Genomic DNA, 15,643 nt, shown 5'->3' on the forward strand with positions numbered 1-15,643 from the left:
CTTCTTACTTAGGGAGAATGTTCTCTACTGTGCATTAATTTATTGCAGCAGACCCCAATGCGTCCTTTCAAATGAAAGGGTGCCTGGAAGAGAGTGCGGAAAAGCTTGCATAAGGGAAGAATAAAGGCACTAGACTTTAAGGTACCCTGAGACCTTAATCTCGCTCCATCTCAGTTATTGCTATTGAGTCAGGTTTTACTTGTTTATTTGTTTTTCTTGCCTATGTGTAAAACCTTAAGTGTAAAAATGAGGTGAAGATGTGCTTATTTTTGTAGTATCCTTGGAATTACACAGAATCAGTTTCAGAGCTTGCAAATGATTGTTTGCTTTGCCTTTTAGCATTCCAAATTTTTGCTTAAAATTAGTCTTGACTGTTTAATTTTCTTATATAATTTTTTGTCCTTTCCCAACTGCTTCAGTTTCAATAGAAGAAAATTTCTATAGCTCAGGGTTGAACTGAGGAGTCCTTGGAGCTCTCTGAGCTTGGTTGTTTGCTTGCAGACATTTCATTACTAGAGTAGGTAACACCATCAGTCTGTGTGTGTGAGAGAGGGGGGGGAGGGGGAGAGAGAGAGGGAGGGAGAGATTTTGGCTTCCTGTTTATTATTACAGAAGATTGTCCTGCCAAGATTGGAGATGTTTTGGCAGTTCCTTGATAAAGAATTATTTTCCACTTAATTGTTTTGTCTGCTGTTTGTCTGCTATTATTGTCTGGTGGTCTCAATTTCTGCTTATTTAGATAAATCTCATTGCGTCATCTTGTTTTCCTGGCATCTGGCATCTAGTTAATTTTTTTTTCTTAGTTAAAGAAAAGAAAAAAATTAACTAGATGCCAGATGCCAGGAAAACAAGATGACGCAACATTTCCCCTTCTTTTGCTTTTCTACAGTATTTATTCATTTGTGCAACTGGAGGTCACCTCAATTACAAAGTGACTTCATCTTTAATGACAGCACACTTCAAACCAGAGTTTTTCAGGAATGGAGAAATCCTAGTTCTTCAAATTTGTTCTCTGCCTTGGCAACATACTTGTATAAAATATTATTCAGATTACACGCCACCAGCCTCCTTTCTTCAGTTGAAGGTGGAACTTTGGAAGAAGACATACAATCAGGACAGATCTTATTTTGGCAGACTGGCTACTTCTTCTGCCAATACAAATTCAAGGTCCCTGGGACGATCTCCACCTAATGTTTTCTCTGTTGGAAAAAGGTATTCCCACAAATGTTGCCTGATTTAGCTGTCGTCATCTTTCCTTGATAGAGCTGCAATGGCACAGTGGTTAGAATGCAGTATTGCAGGCTACTTCTGTTCACTGCCGATTGCCAGCAGTTCGAGTCTCACCAGGCTCAAGGTTGCCTCAGCCTTCCATCCTTCCCAGGTGGGTAAAATGAGGACCCAGACTGTTTGGGGCAATAGGCCAACTCTGTAAACTGCTTAGAGAAGGCTGGAAAGCTTTATGAAGTGGTATTTAAGTGCTATTGCTGTATTGCAATTTTTCCAGATAGAATTTCCTTCAACTTTAGCCTAAGAGGAAATGTCACCTGGTTTTGGTGAACGTCACCAGAGAATGAATGAAGCTGCTTTGATGAGCAATGAAACGTCTCAGGCTAACAAAAAACAAAAAAAATGAGTCCAGTTGCTATGATTCAACCTTGACTCAACCTTTGCCAGGATGGTTGAGAGTCTTCATTGACATGTCATCCGAGAAGGTTCAGGATCAGCTCACTCAGCAATTGCAGTCAAAACTTGGATTTGTCTTGCCAGATATTAGTTCAAATCTTCCCAAGCAGCCTTTTAACAGGCTTTTTAAATTAGGAAGATGATGATGATGGTGACATTTTTCATAACAATACACGCTTGTTAATGAGAGGGCACAATAACCCTCTACGGAACTTTTCTTTCTAAACTTCCATTTCTAGTTGCAGCACCTGAGACCTTCAAGCAGTAGCGGCAGAAACATTTCCACGCGGAGTATCTTGGTATTTTGGCAGCTCAGCCTCTTTCAAGCTCTGCGTGCCGAACGAGACATGATGTTCTTCCATTGACGCCCAGGCAGATTAAAGGAGGCTCAGACTTTGCTGCATGGAAGCAGTTTGGAGAGAGCCTCCATTTGGCACAGCTTCCCCCTAGCCCTCCTCTATTCTCCCGACTCCCCTCTCTGGAGGGAAGGAGAACAAGCTGGGTTGCCTCAACCAATTAATTGGTGCTAATTAATTCAAGCAATAATCCCTGGCAGACTGCAAAAAAAGGGGGCAGGAAGAGGAGGGGAGGGTTAGAATTGTGCACACAAAAAGCCAAACTGCCAGTAGCAACCAAACTTTCTTCAAGATATATTGGAGGGGCTGGGGAGTGGGGCTGTGGGGGCTGGGCAAAGGCGTTGGAGGCCGCCAGGACCTGGAGCACTCCTGAATCAGAGGATCTTGTGGTCAGAATGAGAATTAAAGGATTTCTTCATCCATCATGCAAGGGAGGGAAAGAGGTATTTCTTGTTGTAATATCACTTGTTGCCTAGCTACAGAAATAACCAAGTGTTGGTTTTCTCTGCTGATTTCCATGGGCAGCCTTCACTTTTGTCCAGTGGAGAGAGGAGAGAAATAAAACAATGCAAACCTGAAGTTTCACCCCTCTGTGACTTTGCCCCTTGGTTGGGGGCGGCCCTCTTGAGGACACGGGGGTGGTGGTGGTGGTGGTGGAAGACCAACTGTATGGAAAGTAAGGTATGAAGTACTGTAAAATCTGACTCCCAAACTGATTCTAAAGTTGAGGGCTGCAAAATGTAATTGAAGTTTGTTTCCATATTTATTTTATTTAAAGTCAGCAAAATAAAATCTTGTCCTTCTAACATTGTATTCTCAGTGCTCCTTTGTGACCAGAAACATCAGGGAATAGAGGTGGTCCTTGACTTACAACAGTTTGTTTAGTGACCATTTGAAATTACAACAGCCCTGAAAAGAGTGGCTTATGACCGTTTTTCACACTTGCTGTGTCTCTGTATTCATGTGATAAAAATTCATACACTTGGCAGCTGACTCATATTTATGATGGTTGCCGTGTCCCTGGTCCCTGGTCACACAATCACCTTTTAAGACTTTCTGACAAGCAAAGTCAGTGTGGAATCCGGATTCACTGTACAATCCTGTTACTAACAACAATTGCAACGATTCGTTTAACAACCGTAATGAGAAAAATGGGGCAAAACTCACTTAACAAATGTCTCACTTAGCAACATAAATGTTGGGCTCAGTTGTTGTAAATCGAGGACTAATCTGTACAGACCAACTTGGAAAGTCAGATGCTGGCACTTTCTGCAGAGGTTTCTGCCAGGGTTGACCCTCCAATTGCCCTTCTGTCTTGCCCTCCCCCGTCCCAGCCCTTCCTCAAGGGAGCCGGCTCCCTCCTCGGGAAGGCCTCCCTGGGAAGAGCCACGGGGAGCGTCCGAGGGCGACAAAAGGGCCTCCCCAGCAACAGCCGCTCCGGCCACTCGCAGGAAGGCCAGCGCGGAGGTTTCTTGGCCGCTGTCAGACTGAGGCTTCCTCCCCCGTAAGCTCCGCACACCGGATCGGCTCCTCGGGCGCCTCTGCCCCGCCAGGCCCAGGTGGGCGCTCTCGCTCCTCCGGGCCTCGCCTGGAGGAAAGGCTGGACGGGCGCCGCTTCCTTCATTGCGCCAGCCGGGGGGAGGCGGTTCAGCCAGGCGGCCCGGGGGGAGAAGGACCCTCGGCTGCTCCGGCCCAAAGGCCGGGCAGGCTCTCAGTCTGCGAGCCCGATCCAGGGCGGCTCCTCGGGCCTTGGCACCTGCCTGGCTCCGCCGGCCCTGAAGAGCCGCAGTTGGACTCAGCCCGCCGCTCCCTGAAGCTGCGGCGGGAAGGCCAAGCGGACCCCGCCTTCTGCCAGCGCTGGACCCGAAGCCCTCCCGGGGTCACTCGGCCTCTGGCAGCCCCCACGGGGAGCCCCCCCACTCAGCCTTCCCCGGATTCCGCCTCCTGGTACGCCGAGCCCCGCTGAGAGCGCCGCGCCCGGGACCTCCGCTCGGAAAGGAGGAAGGCTCCTCCCAGCCAGAGGATGCCGCCGCTCGGCAGCCCGACAACCCTGGGCGAGGAGGCGGCGGCTGCGGCACCACCACGTGCGGCCCTGGAGGCTGCCCGCCCGGACTCTCCTACTCGGCGCCGCCGGCCGGCGCAGAGACCCACCCAAGGCGGCGGCAGGAGGCGGCGCTGGTGGCTGCGGAGCGCTGGGCGCGGACGGCGCCGCCTTCCCCGCCCCGTTGGGCAGCAGCGGACCGGCGACGCTCCCGGGGCTTAGCGGCAGTGCGAGTCCCGCCGCCACCGAGGCTCCGCGTGGCTCCTGGGGCGCAGGAAGGCGGGTGCGATCGGGGCGGGGCGGGGGGACCCTTGGCTTCCTCAGCCTCTGACGCCGATTCCTCCGCAGGGAAGCGCCGGCCGCCGCTCGGAATCCGGAGGAAGGAGCCCGGCTTCCCCCGCCGGCCTTCGCCACGTCGCCCGCTTCCCCGAGAGAACTTTCTGCATGACGGTCTCCAAGGTAAGAAGCCGCGGGAGGCCGGAGCGGCAGAGGCGGGGAGCTTTCCGGGCAGGAGCGGCCGCCTCCCCTTCTCCGCCCAGGTCCGTCCTCCGGTTTGTGGCCGGTGGTTTGTCATGGATGCTCCACTTTGCGAGGCGGCGGCTGCTTTCGCGACGCCCGCCGAGCCGCCCATCCTCTCCCCGGGCTCTGCGGGCGGCCTGCGCGGCTCTCTGCTCCGGCTGAGGGAGAAGCCCTTTGCCCCCTTGGGACCCAGATGCAGGCCGCCTGCTGCAGTTTTAACCCTCGGAGCGGCGGGCAGGAGAGTCCCGGGGGCTCCCGCTCTGCCTTGGAGGAGGCACCTGTCCGCTGCCTGCCGAACCTGCCGGGGATCCGCCTTCCCACAAGGAAGCCCCGCATGTCGCAGGGCCGCAGCCTCCCGCCCGCGCCTGCCCTGCTCTGGGCCGGGCACCTCCGGCAGCTCCTTCCCTCTACAGGTGGTTGAGAGGAGCGGAGCTTTGCTGGGAGGGGGCGGCAGGTAGGGGATCCCCCAGACTCCGCTACCTGGGCGCTGGCCGGGCCCTCCAAACTTCTGACCGAGGGCACAGCAGCCCTTTCCTCCAGCCAGAGCATCTGAGGTGGTGGCGGCTTCCCCTGCAACTCCCCTCCCAACCGCCTTTTGCTCTCCTGATAACAGGATTTATCCCGAAGCTGGAAGGGCCTTTGGTTGGCTGCCCTGGGAGATCCCTAAGCTAGAACCCCACATGCAGAGAAAGGCCCCATTTTTCTTGCCTGGGATCTTGTTCTTCAATTTGGGAGCAGCTCCATTTCTTTGCAGGCAGGGCTTACCTGCCCCCTTCCCTTCTTTCCCCCCTGGGGTGGCTTTCTCCTGTGTTTAGACAGGCTCTTGTTCTTGACAGGGCCTTCTTCCCAACTTAAGCCCACTTGAAGTGGGGAGCCCTGGCCGAAGCCGGGACTTTGGCTTGAAAATACCTTCTCTGGCTCTGATGCTGTGCCGTCTAGGAGGAGCCTCCATTGGCAGAGCTCTGCCTCCTCTTCAGAGAGGATGTCACTTAGGATGAGCGGAGGCTAGAAAGAAATAGTTTTGCATTGTGTGGCTCTAGAAATGTATTCCTATTTGATAACAGGATCACTCCTGCAATGTGGTGTAAAGCAACATTTGAAATCATGATTTTTTTCCCTGAGTTATAGTTTATACTAGCATGTATAAATCAATATTTTGATAGGAGTTTGAAATAGTAATAATAATAATACTTACATCATGTGACAGTACCTTTAACACCCTCAAACAATATCTGGCTACTCACAGCAGTCAAACAAAGAAATTGCAATCAAATCAATAAAAGGTAAAAGATGGCAAGGACAGCGAAAGAAGGCTCTTGCTCTCCATCACCATGTTCATTTGCTTCAGCCTGTGGGAACCTGAAAATCCACCTATGTTAAATCAGGTTTGCATATTTGAATATATGTATATGTATCCCCCCCACCCAGACCTATCGCATCCTTAAATGCGAGGATATGCAATGAAGGGAGCTTCAGGTCGATATCTGATTGAAATCAATTGACTGCTAGGCTTAGTCAAGGGAATGCCTGCCAACCTGCTGGGCCCTGGATATAAGCCTGCAGGTGCAGAGAAAGTCTGGGGCTCTGAGACCCAGGAACTCGGGCTGCGCTTCATTCCTGCAGGTGAGGCTGGGGATGGTCATTGGGTAAATGCAGAGGAATTGTGCTTTCTTTAGTCTAATCCCCAGCAAAGGCTGTTGGAATTCCTGAGTTGAAGGCCTCCAGATGTTGCCGCTGCACAGGCCAGACTAAGGCTGGGGTCCTGTGGTCTGAGACTGTTGCTTGCAGCCAGATGAAGCAGGTGGGTAAAGGGGCTGCCAGCAGAGTAGAGGGTGGACGGAGTAGTTGGATCTTTCAGGGCTTCTCCGGCTTCCTTCCTGGGGTGAGGAGAAGGGAGAGGCTGTTGGCTTCCCGCCCAGGTTTTCCTCCTTTGCCTCTGTCCTGGTGGTGCCCTTGGTAGCTAAGGGCAGCTTCTTGGATGGAAAAGGACTGGATCTCTTCTAAAAGGCAATTGAGCACTAATCTGGTTTATGTGATCTTTTGGAGAATGCTGTAGGAGGTTAATGAAAATTATTCACTTCCTGTGTTAGTTTTGATTATTGTGACTGGCCTGTGAGTGGGTATGTTTCCTGGGAAGTCATTCGAAAGATAATGGATAAAAAGTGAATGCTCCTTTATGTTAAACTGGACTCCTGGTGACTTCATGAAAATGGCCAGGTGGTTCCTTGGCAGGGACGTGAAAGGACCTTTCCATTGATGTCTTTGGGGAGATTTTTTTCCAACTTTCAGGCTGCAGCCCTACAATCTCTTGCTCGGTACCCCTTCGACACTTAAGTCAGGGGGTGTGGCTTCCAGGTGTTTCCTGGGCCCTGCAAAGGCATGCACAAGGCACATCTCTACAATGGGCTTTTTTAGTAATATGTATCTCTGGATTGAGGAGGTCAGTTTAAAAACATATCCATGAAATTTTGAGCATTTGGGAAAGAAACTAAATAGAATTTGTAATAATGTTGGGGGAGGGAGTAGGGCAGGGCAGGGCAGGGCAGGAAAGGCTGTTTGCCATGCTTAAGCTGTAATGTTTGCACAATTTTGGCTTGCCTGTTAGGTAAATTGTGTCATGGTGGCTTATGGATGGTCACCTACAGTGTAGTGTATTCCACAAACTTAGCCAGTTGTAGTTTGATAAATTGATCATAGTTAGCCTGTGACATGGCAGATAAAAGTTGTTTCTGACAGTTCTTCTCTTTAACCGAGGGACTATGGGGCTGATGTTACGGCTTTTACCACATGGAACAAGGATTTGAAATATGACCCATGTCTACGTATGGGCCATGAACCCATAGTTGTCGAAAATAATCTAGCAAGTATTTTAACCTGAAGATCTTTCTATTGATAAAGCTTATTAGAATATAAATATGTTTATTTAAAAGGTTTATATGGCTGCTCATGTTAAGCAACTCTGTGAGACTTACAACAATTGTGAAACCAATAAATAACAATGATAAAAACAATAAAGTTAAAAACCGAGCCATTTGATGCTTGAGTTTAGCCAGTTCCAGCCTGGTGACAAAATCAGGCCAGAAATCAGGGGAGCCTGAGTTCCAGTCCCATCCTAGGCAGGCGAGCCATCTGGTTGAGTTTGGGCCAGTCTCTCTCCCCCCCTCTCTCTCAGCCCAGTCCACTCCACAGGGTTGTTGTTGTTGTGAAAATAGGAGGATGAAAAAGGTGTGTTGAATATGTTTGTCACTTTGAGCTATTTATAGAAATAATAAAGGTGAGGTACAAATAAATAAATTAAATAAATGAAGAGTCTTGACTTGGACATTAAGCCAGTCATTCTGTCTCCATTCTTGGAAGGAGGCAATGCAAACCATGTCTGAAAAACCTTGCCAAGAAAACTGCAGGGACTGGTCCAGGCAGTTGCCAGGATTCAAAAAGTTGAAGTAAGTCACTCAAAAAATTACAGATAATTACAATTAAAAATGGTTAGCAAGGGGACACAGCCGCTGTTTATCTATTGGATTGAGGTGTAGATCCCACACTGGGGAGTCAATCAGAATGCAGGCATCTGACTATGAAGGAGATTGATTGAGCAAATCTTGTCCTATTTTTCAAGTATGTTGGATGGAGAAAAGTGGTGTCTCTCATTTTTGAACCATGGATTTTAGACAGGTTGCATGTCCAGGAAAACTTCCACGCATCAGGAACTGTGTAGAAAAAGCCCTAAGGTCATCAGACTAAACCAGAGGTCCAAAGTCATTGTTCCTAGCCCTCATGTCTTCCTCCTCCCCATTCTCAAAACCTGGGAACACTTCAGGTTTCAGCACTAAATGTAAAGGTGCATGGGTAATCTTCAAAGGAACAGAAGTTAATAGAAAGCAAGTACCGGTATTTGGTGGGTTTCAGTTGATTTGCAGTGAACTTTTCACAGTTATCTGTAAATCTGTAATCTCTGGCTGGGATGGAGAAAGGAGCCGTGGCTCTCTTCTTCCTCTCAACTTCCCTTGGGATCTTCTTTTCTGTGGTGGGAAGACAGAAGCCCAGCAGGCACCACTGTTCGGTGCCTCTTAGGAACTTTCCGTGCGGCGTCTGCTGTTCCCAAAGAGAAGCATTTGGTGGCACAAGGAGCTCTGGTTGGGAAAGGGCTCCAGTTGGCATGGCAACCCAAGAATGGAGGGGGAGGCTGAAGGCAGCTTGCAGGCAGGGGGCTGCAGGCTACTAATTACCAAACACACATCCCAAATTGGGGGTTCAATTGTCCCATGATGGTCTAATGGCCAATTAGCACTTTGTTATTTCATGAACGCAGCATTGAGACTGAAGATGGGAGACTAAAATTGGTTATTTGTGGTTCAGTGTGTGGTGGAAATCCAGCTCCTTGATATTTTGCACGAATCAGGTCATTATGTTAATCCATATTAAATTGGGCATAGTCTTGTGCGTAGAAGCATTGAATTTTATTGAGCTGCTGACAATATATTATGTGAACCCAGTCTTGCAAAATGAAAGCTTTGCCTAGGCCTGTGATGGCAAACCTCTGGCATACGTGCCACGGGTGGCACACAGAGCCATATTTGGTGGCACGCCAGCCATCAGCTCCGGCACACAGACGCGCGCCAGCCAGCTGATTTTTCACCCTTCTCCCCAGACTTCGGGAAAGCCTCCAGAGGCTGGGAAGGACGAAAAACGGCCCCAAGGGGCCAACCAGAAGTTCGTTCCTGAGACTGTGTTGCTTTCATTGTGCCTTGAACTCAAGCTGCCTTCGCTGGTCCTGGAGCCTGCTGGAATCATGTGGTTTTCCTTGTATCCTGAATCTGTGGGAACTGTTTGCCTTGGCTGAATCTTGAACCCTGAGCATCATGGGACTGTCATCCCGCTGCCACCGTTCCCATGCCTTAAGGACAGAAGAGACTATGGCCAGATTTTCCGCCATTGTCTTTGCTACTTCCAGGTCAATTGGAGCAGACTTTAAAGGATTGCTGACAAGGAGTTGGGACCTGGGGAATAACTATGGAATTGGCTGTGAAATAAACATGCGTAGTCCATTTGTGCTGGGGTCATTAAAGCAAAGGATGGCCATAAAGTGAAGGCAGCAGTCCTTAAGATAACCCATTCGGCTGTTGTTTGCCATAATCCAGTTAATGGCAAAAGGCTGTGAATCGTGGTCATGTGACCTTGGGATCTGCAAATAGATATAAATGTGGGTTTGTTGCCAAATGTCCAAAATATGGTCACATGACGGGATGGGAGGATCCGGACGTTGGAACTTTGCACCTGGGTGGTAAGTAGCTTTTTTGTGGTCTGTCATAACTTCAGACGGTCACCAAGCAATGGGTCAGAAGTTGAGGACGACCCATAATAATCTTGTTACCATATATAAAAGCATTCTTCCATAAATATTTTCTATAGAGCTATAAAATAGCCTCAATAATATGGCTTATGGAGGATAATTATTATTGTTGTTGTTGCTGCTGTTATTATTATTATTTAATACCGAGGGTGCTGGCAGCAACCTGTATCAACTATCAGCGCCAGTCAATGATATTTGTGATTCATTTTTAAATGTTCAGTTGACCGAGTTTCATGTTTAAAGAAGAGATAATATAAATAAGATAATAATAATAATAATAATAATAATAATAATAATAATAATGAGGAGGAGGAGGAGGATGCCATAAGAATCACATTAATTCCTTGCACTCTGTGTGCATTTGAACCTAGAATTTACTGGGTTTTTTGCAACTTCGCCGGGGAGAGTATAGTGGCTTTTAGATTATAGCCTAATCTTCAGTAACTGCCTCTCCCTTCTTTATAATCTATAAAACAACAATCTGATTTTGTGTTCTGAACAGGAGGAACAGATTTTTTGGAACACAGGTACTTTATTTTGATTTTGGAACAAAGAATGTCTATTTTTAGATTGAAACATTTTGAATTCCAAAACTTCTGCATGTCCCTATAAAACTCCTGCCTCTGCTGCCTAGCTATCTTCTTGGAGGGGGCGGGTGGGCGAGAAGTTCGGGCTAAATATAAACACACCACAGAGAAGTCCCATCTGCACCACCACATTAAATCATTCAAGATACCAAAAGCAAAGCAACCCCCCTCCCCACAAAAGCTAGGTAAATGCTTACATGCGTCACACACAGGTTGTCAAAAGAGGAAAACCTCAAAGCCCCCCAAAATTAAATTCTGGAGAAAAAGCTTTTCATTATAGCTGTTCCCCCAAAGCCCAGACAAAATTTGACATCCTCCTGCCCAAAGAAAGAAGCAAAAGAACAATCCGATGTTTACTGCAGAGAAAGAATTCCCAATTCAATTTTAGTCTTAGTTATAGTTTATAGTTATAGTTTATTGGTCTTGTATGCCGCCCACTCCCGAAGGACTCCGGGCGGCTTACAATAAAAAGGGGAAGGGGATAAATAGACAAAACAACAATTTTAAATACACAACATTCATAGTTACCGTGGGGCTGGATACTTCAACAACCCCCCGGCCTGCCGGAGCAGCCAGGACTTAGTGGCTTTGCGGAAGGCCGGGAGAGTAGTAAGGGTCTGGATCTCCACGGGGAGCTCGTTCCAGAGGGCTGGAGCTGCAACAGAGGAGGCTCTCCCCCGGGGAGTCGCCAGCCGACATTGGCTGGCAGATGGGATCCAGAGAAGGCCTAGTCTGTGCGATCTGATCGATCTTTGGGAGGTAATTGGCAGGAAGCGGTCTCTCAGGTACCCAAGTCCGATGCCATGTAGGGCTTTATAAGTAACGACTAGCACCTTGAAGCGAGTCCGGAGACTAATGGGTAGCCAGTGCAGCTCGCGGAGGATAGGTGTAATGTGTACCTAGGTACACCCACAATCGCTGGCGCGGCTGCATTCTGGACTAGCTGAAGTCTTCGAAAACACTCTTCAAGGGCAGCCCCATGTAGAGTGCGTTACAGTAATCCAGTCTTGAGGTCACGAGGGCGTGAGTGACTATCTGAAGGGCCTCCCGGTCCAGGTAGGGTCGCAATTGGTGTACCAGGCGAACCTGGGTAAAGGTCCCCCTGGTCACAGCTGACAAATGGTGTTCTAAAGTCAGCTGTGGATACAGGAGGATTCCCAAATTGCGAACCCTCTCTGAGGGGCGTATAATTTCACCCCTCAGCCTGAGAGATGGAATAATTGGCCAATCTTTGGGAGGGAACATCAATAGCCACTCGGTCTTGTCGGGATTGAGTGCAAGCTTGTTCATACCCATCCAGACCCTGACAGCCTCCAGGCACTGGCACATCACTTCTACCGCTTCACTGAGTTGGCATGGGGCAGACAGATACAACTGCGTATCGTCCGCGTATTGATGGTATTTAATCCCGTGCCGGCGTATGATCTCACCCAGCAGCTTCATGTAGATGTTAAATAGGAGGGGGGACAGGACCGAACCCTGCGGCACCCCATAATTGAGGGGCCTTGGGGTCGACCTCGGCCCTCTGACCAACACCGACTGCGACCTGTCCGAGAGGTAGGAGGAGAACCACCGAAGAACAGTGCCTCCCACTCCCACCTCCTGCAACCGTCGCAGAAGGATACCATGGTCGATGGTATCGAAGGCCGCTGAGAGGTCAAGGACCACAAGCATAGAGGGGTGACCCCTATCCCTGGCTCGCCAGAGATCATCGATCAGCGCGACCAAAGCAGTTTCCGTGCTGTAACCAGGCCTGAAACCCGACTGAAAGGAATCCAGATAATCGGTTTCATCCAAGGACTGTCGGAGTTGAAAGGCCACCACTTTCTCAACAACCTTCCCTACAAAGGGCAGTTTGGAGACTGGACGATAGTTGCTCAAAATGGCTGGGTCCAGAGACGGTTTCTTCAGGAGGGGTCTCACCACCGCTTCCTTTAGGAGGAGCGGGAAAATTCCCTGCCGGAGAGAGGTGTTAACTATCGTCTGGATCCAGCCACGTGTCACCTCCCTGCTGGCCGAGGCCAGCCAGAAGGGGCACGGGTCCAGTATACAAGTGGAGGCACTCACCGCTCCCATGGCCTTGTCCACTTCCTCAGGAGAGACAAGTTGAAACTCAGTCCATAAACTCCGCTCAAGACCTTCCCCCGGTACCTCGGCTGGCACTGAGCAATTGGAGTCCAGCTCTGTCCGAATCCGAGCGACTTTATCCGTTAAATACTGAACAAATTCCTCAGCTCTACCTTGTAAAGGGTCATCCGCATCCCTCCCTTTCAAGAGGGAGTGGGTTATTCTAAACAAGGCGGCTGGGCGCGATTCAGCGGATGCAATAAGGGCAGCAAAATGCGCACGTTTCGCCACCCGTATTGCCACGAGGTAGGTTCTGATAAAGGCTCTCATCAGTGCTCGGTCTGACTCAGATTTACTGGCCCTCCAGCGGCGCTCTAGGCGTCTCTTTTGGTGCTTCATCTCCCGAAGTTCCTCGGTGAACCAAGGGGCCCTCCTGGATCCGCTGCCTCGGAGAAGTCGCAAAGGCGCAATCCGGTTTAGAGCCCCCGCCACCGCTGTATTCCGGCAGCGACTAAGGACTCCACCGGATTGTGGACGAGAGTGTCAGGTATTTCTCCGTCTGAAATCCCATAGGGTCCATCAGGCACCTGGGGCGGAACCTCCTAATCGGTTCCACCTCCCGACAGTGGGGGATTGGTTTCCGAAAGTCAAGCCTCAGTAGGAAGTGATTAGACCATGACAAGGGCAAGATCTTAATGCCCTTCAACTCTAGATCACATCTCCAGTGCTCCGAGAGGAATACGAGGTCAAGTGTGTGACCCTCTGAATGAGTCGAACACCCAATTACTTGGGTCAAGTCCATGGCTGTCATGGAAGCCATGAACTCCTGCGCCCCATCAGAGCGTTCACCGAGTGTAGGCAGGTTGCAATCCCCCAGCACCATAAGCCTGGGGAACTCTACCGCCAGCTCGGCTACTGACTCGAGGAGCAAGGGGAGGGCTGTTGCAACGCTGTTGGGAGGTAGGTACGTTAGCAACAAGCCCACTTGACCTCCAAGGTCCAACTTCATCAACAGGGACTCACACCTGACAAGCTCTGGAGCAGGGATCCTACGAGGGACTAATGACCTTCGGACAATGACAGCCACTCCCCCACCCCTTCTCTGGGGTCAGCAGAGCAGAGCTGGCTGGAGAATTCTGGGAGTTGAAGTCCACAAGTCTTAAAGTTGCCAAGTTTGTGCTAGAGGAAGGAAGGGTTGAAGTCTGAAAAGTCGGAAGACAAAACCTCTCTGGTCCTGGTGACTGGGTCCTGCAACATTATCCTGGGACACGCATATTCACCTCCACTGGCCAAAATACCCCTTTGTGGTAGTTTTTTCCTGGTGGTCACTGCTCCAGAAAACCCAGTGCAATTTACATGGAGATATATTGAGCTGCAGAAAGGGCCCCTGCAGGACAGGAGGGTTAAAAGTGCCACCTAGGCACTTTTTGACTTTGGAAGGCCTCTGGAGACAGTATAGGACACAAACAAATAATTTGTATTTCCCTTTTAATTTTTAAAGCTTCGGCCAGTTTCTTTTGTATATCCAGAACTGTAAAGTTCCCTTTTCCAAATCATTCTCTTGGCTTCTCATTTGTAGTTCCACTTTTGGTACTGTCTTTGTCTTATCAGGGGATTTCTTCTACATCTATCATTCCTTCAGTAACATCTTTTGGGCATAACTCATTCATAGAAGCAGAAGCCATTACAGTGGCAATATTATAGTTACTAATTTTTGACTCTATTCTTCAAGAAACTCCTTCAATACGTGCAGTATTAACTTGACATCAAGAACAGGCTTGAATGTTTTTCTTCTGCTTAGAATCCCAAAGGTGCTTTTTCAGGAGGCAACTGGACTTTCTTGTTTTCTCTTTGAAGACGTTTTGCTTCTCATCCAAGAAGCTTCTTCAGCTCTTAGAGGATAGTGGGGAATGGAAGGATTAATATTCCTCGCAGACAGCTGGTTGTTTGGATCCTTTTAGAGGGACGTTGAAGCACTTGGAGGTTTATTGAAGCACTTGGAGGTCTGCTTAGCATATTTAGTTCCCTTTAGTATCCAGTTTTAAAAATAATAATTTATCTTTGTTTTGACTTGGAATAACCAGGATAGCCAAAATAAGTCTGTTTCCTATAAGAAGATGTTTATTTTTTATGGTTAATTCCAAAATCTTACAGTCACATTTAATATTCCAAATTTATCTGGACCCTTAATCCGTTTAGAACTTTCTTAGTTCAAAATCTTATTTAATGTTTTGCTGTTTATTTTACATTTGTTAAGTTGTTAAGCCTCTTAATTATTTTTTCCTTTGTCCAAAATTGAAGATAAACTTATCCAATGAAGATTTTTCATATTTCCAAAGATCACGAATAGCTTTAAGATAGTTAATGGGCAATTTTGAAAGTGATTAGAAAGTGAGGCTTGCTAATTTTTCATCCGACAGTGAGCAGGTGCAGAGATCTAGCGGGAGGTATTTGAAGACAGTGATTGTCTCCACCCATGGCTTCTCTTCTCTAGGATAAACGTACGCTATGCTTCTGGTTGTTCCTGAGTTCAACTCTGGGCATGCGCCAGTTTGGCACTCTCCCGTACTTCATAAGCCATGCAATGTTTTTGCGGTTGTGTCCTGCTGTTTCATTTTTTTACATGTCCGTCAGTAGAAAGGATTTTTTTTTAAAGATTTTTTTTTCGAAGAGAGTTTTGGGATTCTTTCCTTTAATGGGAAATGGGTGGGCCAGGCAGGTATCAGGCTTCCCTTGATGGGACTATCTGGCCAGTGGATTCTGCTTTGGTCCCTCTTGGTGGGGAATCTCCACTTGCCACCATCCACCACTTCCTGCTCTTCAAAGCAGAGGCAGGGACCCTTCCCTTCGGAGGGTCTGTGGGGTCTTCTGTTCATCTAGAGGTCCTGGCTGTGACTGAAGCTCTGCGTCTCAAAGGTGGTGCTTCTTCAAAAAGCAACTGGACTCTTTTTTTCCTTGAGGAGGAGGAGGAAGAAGTTTTGCTTCTCATCCAAGAAGATTCTTCAGTTGTAAAGCTTCTTGGATGAGAAGCAAAACTTCT

At 48.5% G+C, this 15,643-nt stretch overlaps 1 protein-coding gene across 1 annotated transcript in view; it reads left to right on the forward strand.

Moving 5' to 3' along the window:
* Positions 1-4,125: 4,125 nt before the first annotated feature.
* The window catches only part of CORO2B (coronin 2B), an 81,674-nt gene continuing 70,156 nt past the window's right edge, over positions 4,126-15,643 (forward strand). Inside the window, exon 1 of the mRNA XM_032232443.1 lies at positions 4,126-4,539. Within this exon, the coding sequence (XP_032088334.1) occupies positions 4,525-4,539 (15 nt within the window). The 5' untranslated portion in view covers positions 4,126-4,524. The remainder of the gene's footprint in view (positions 4,540-15,643) is intronic.

This window comes from Thamnophis elegans, chromosome 16 (genome assembly GCF_009769535.1).
Source record: "Thamnophis elegans isolate rThaEle1 chromosome 16, rThaEle1.pri, whole genome shotgun sequence".
NCBI classification, from domain to species: Eukaryota; Metazoa; Chordata; class Lepidosauria; order Squamata; family Colubridae; genus Thamnophis; species Thamnophis elegans.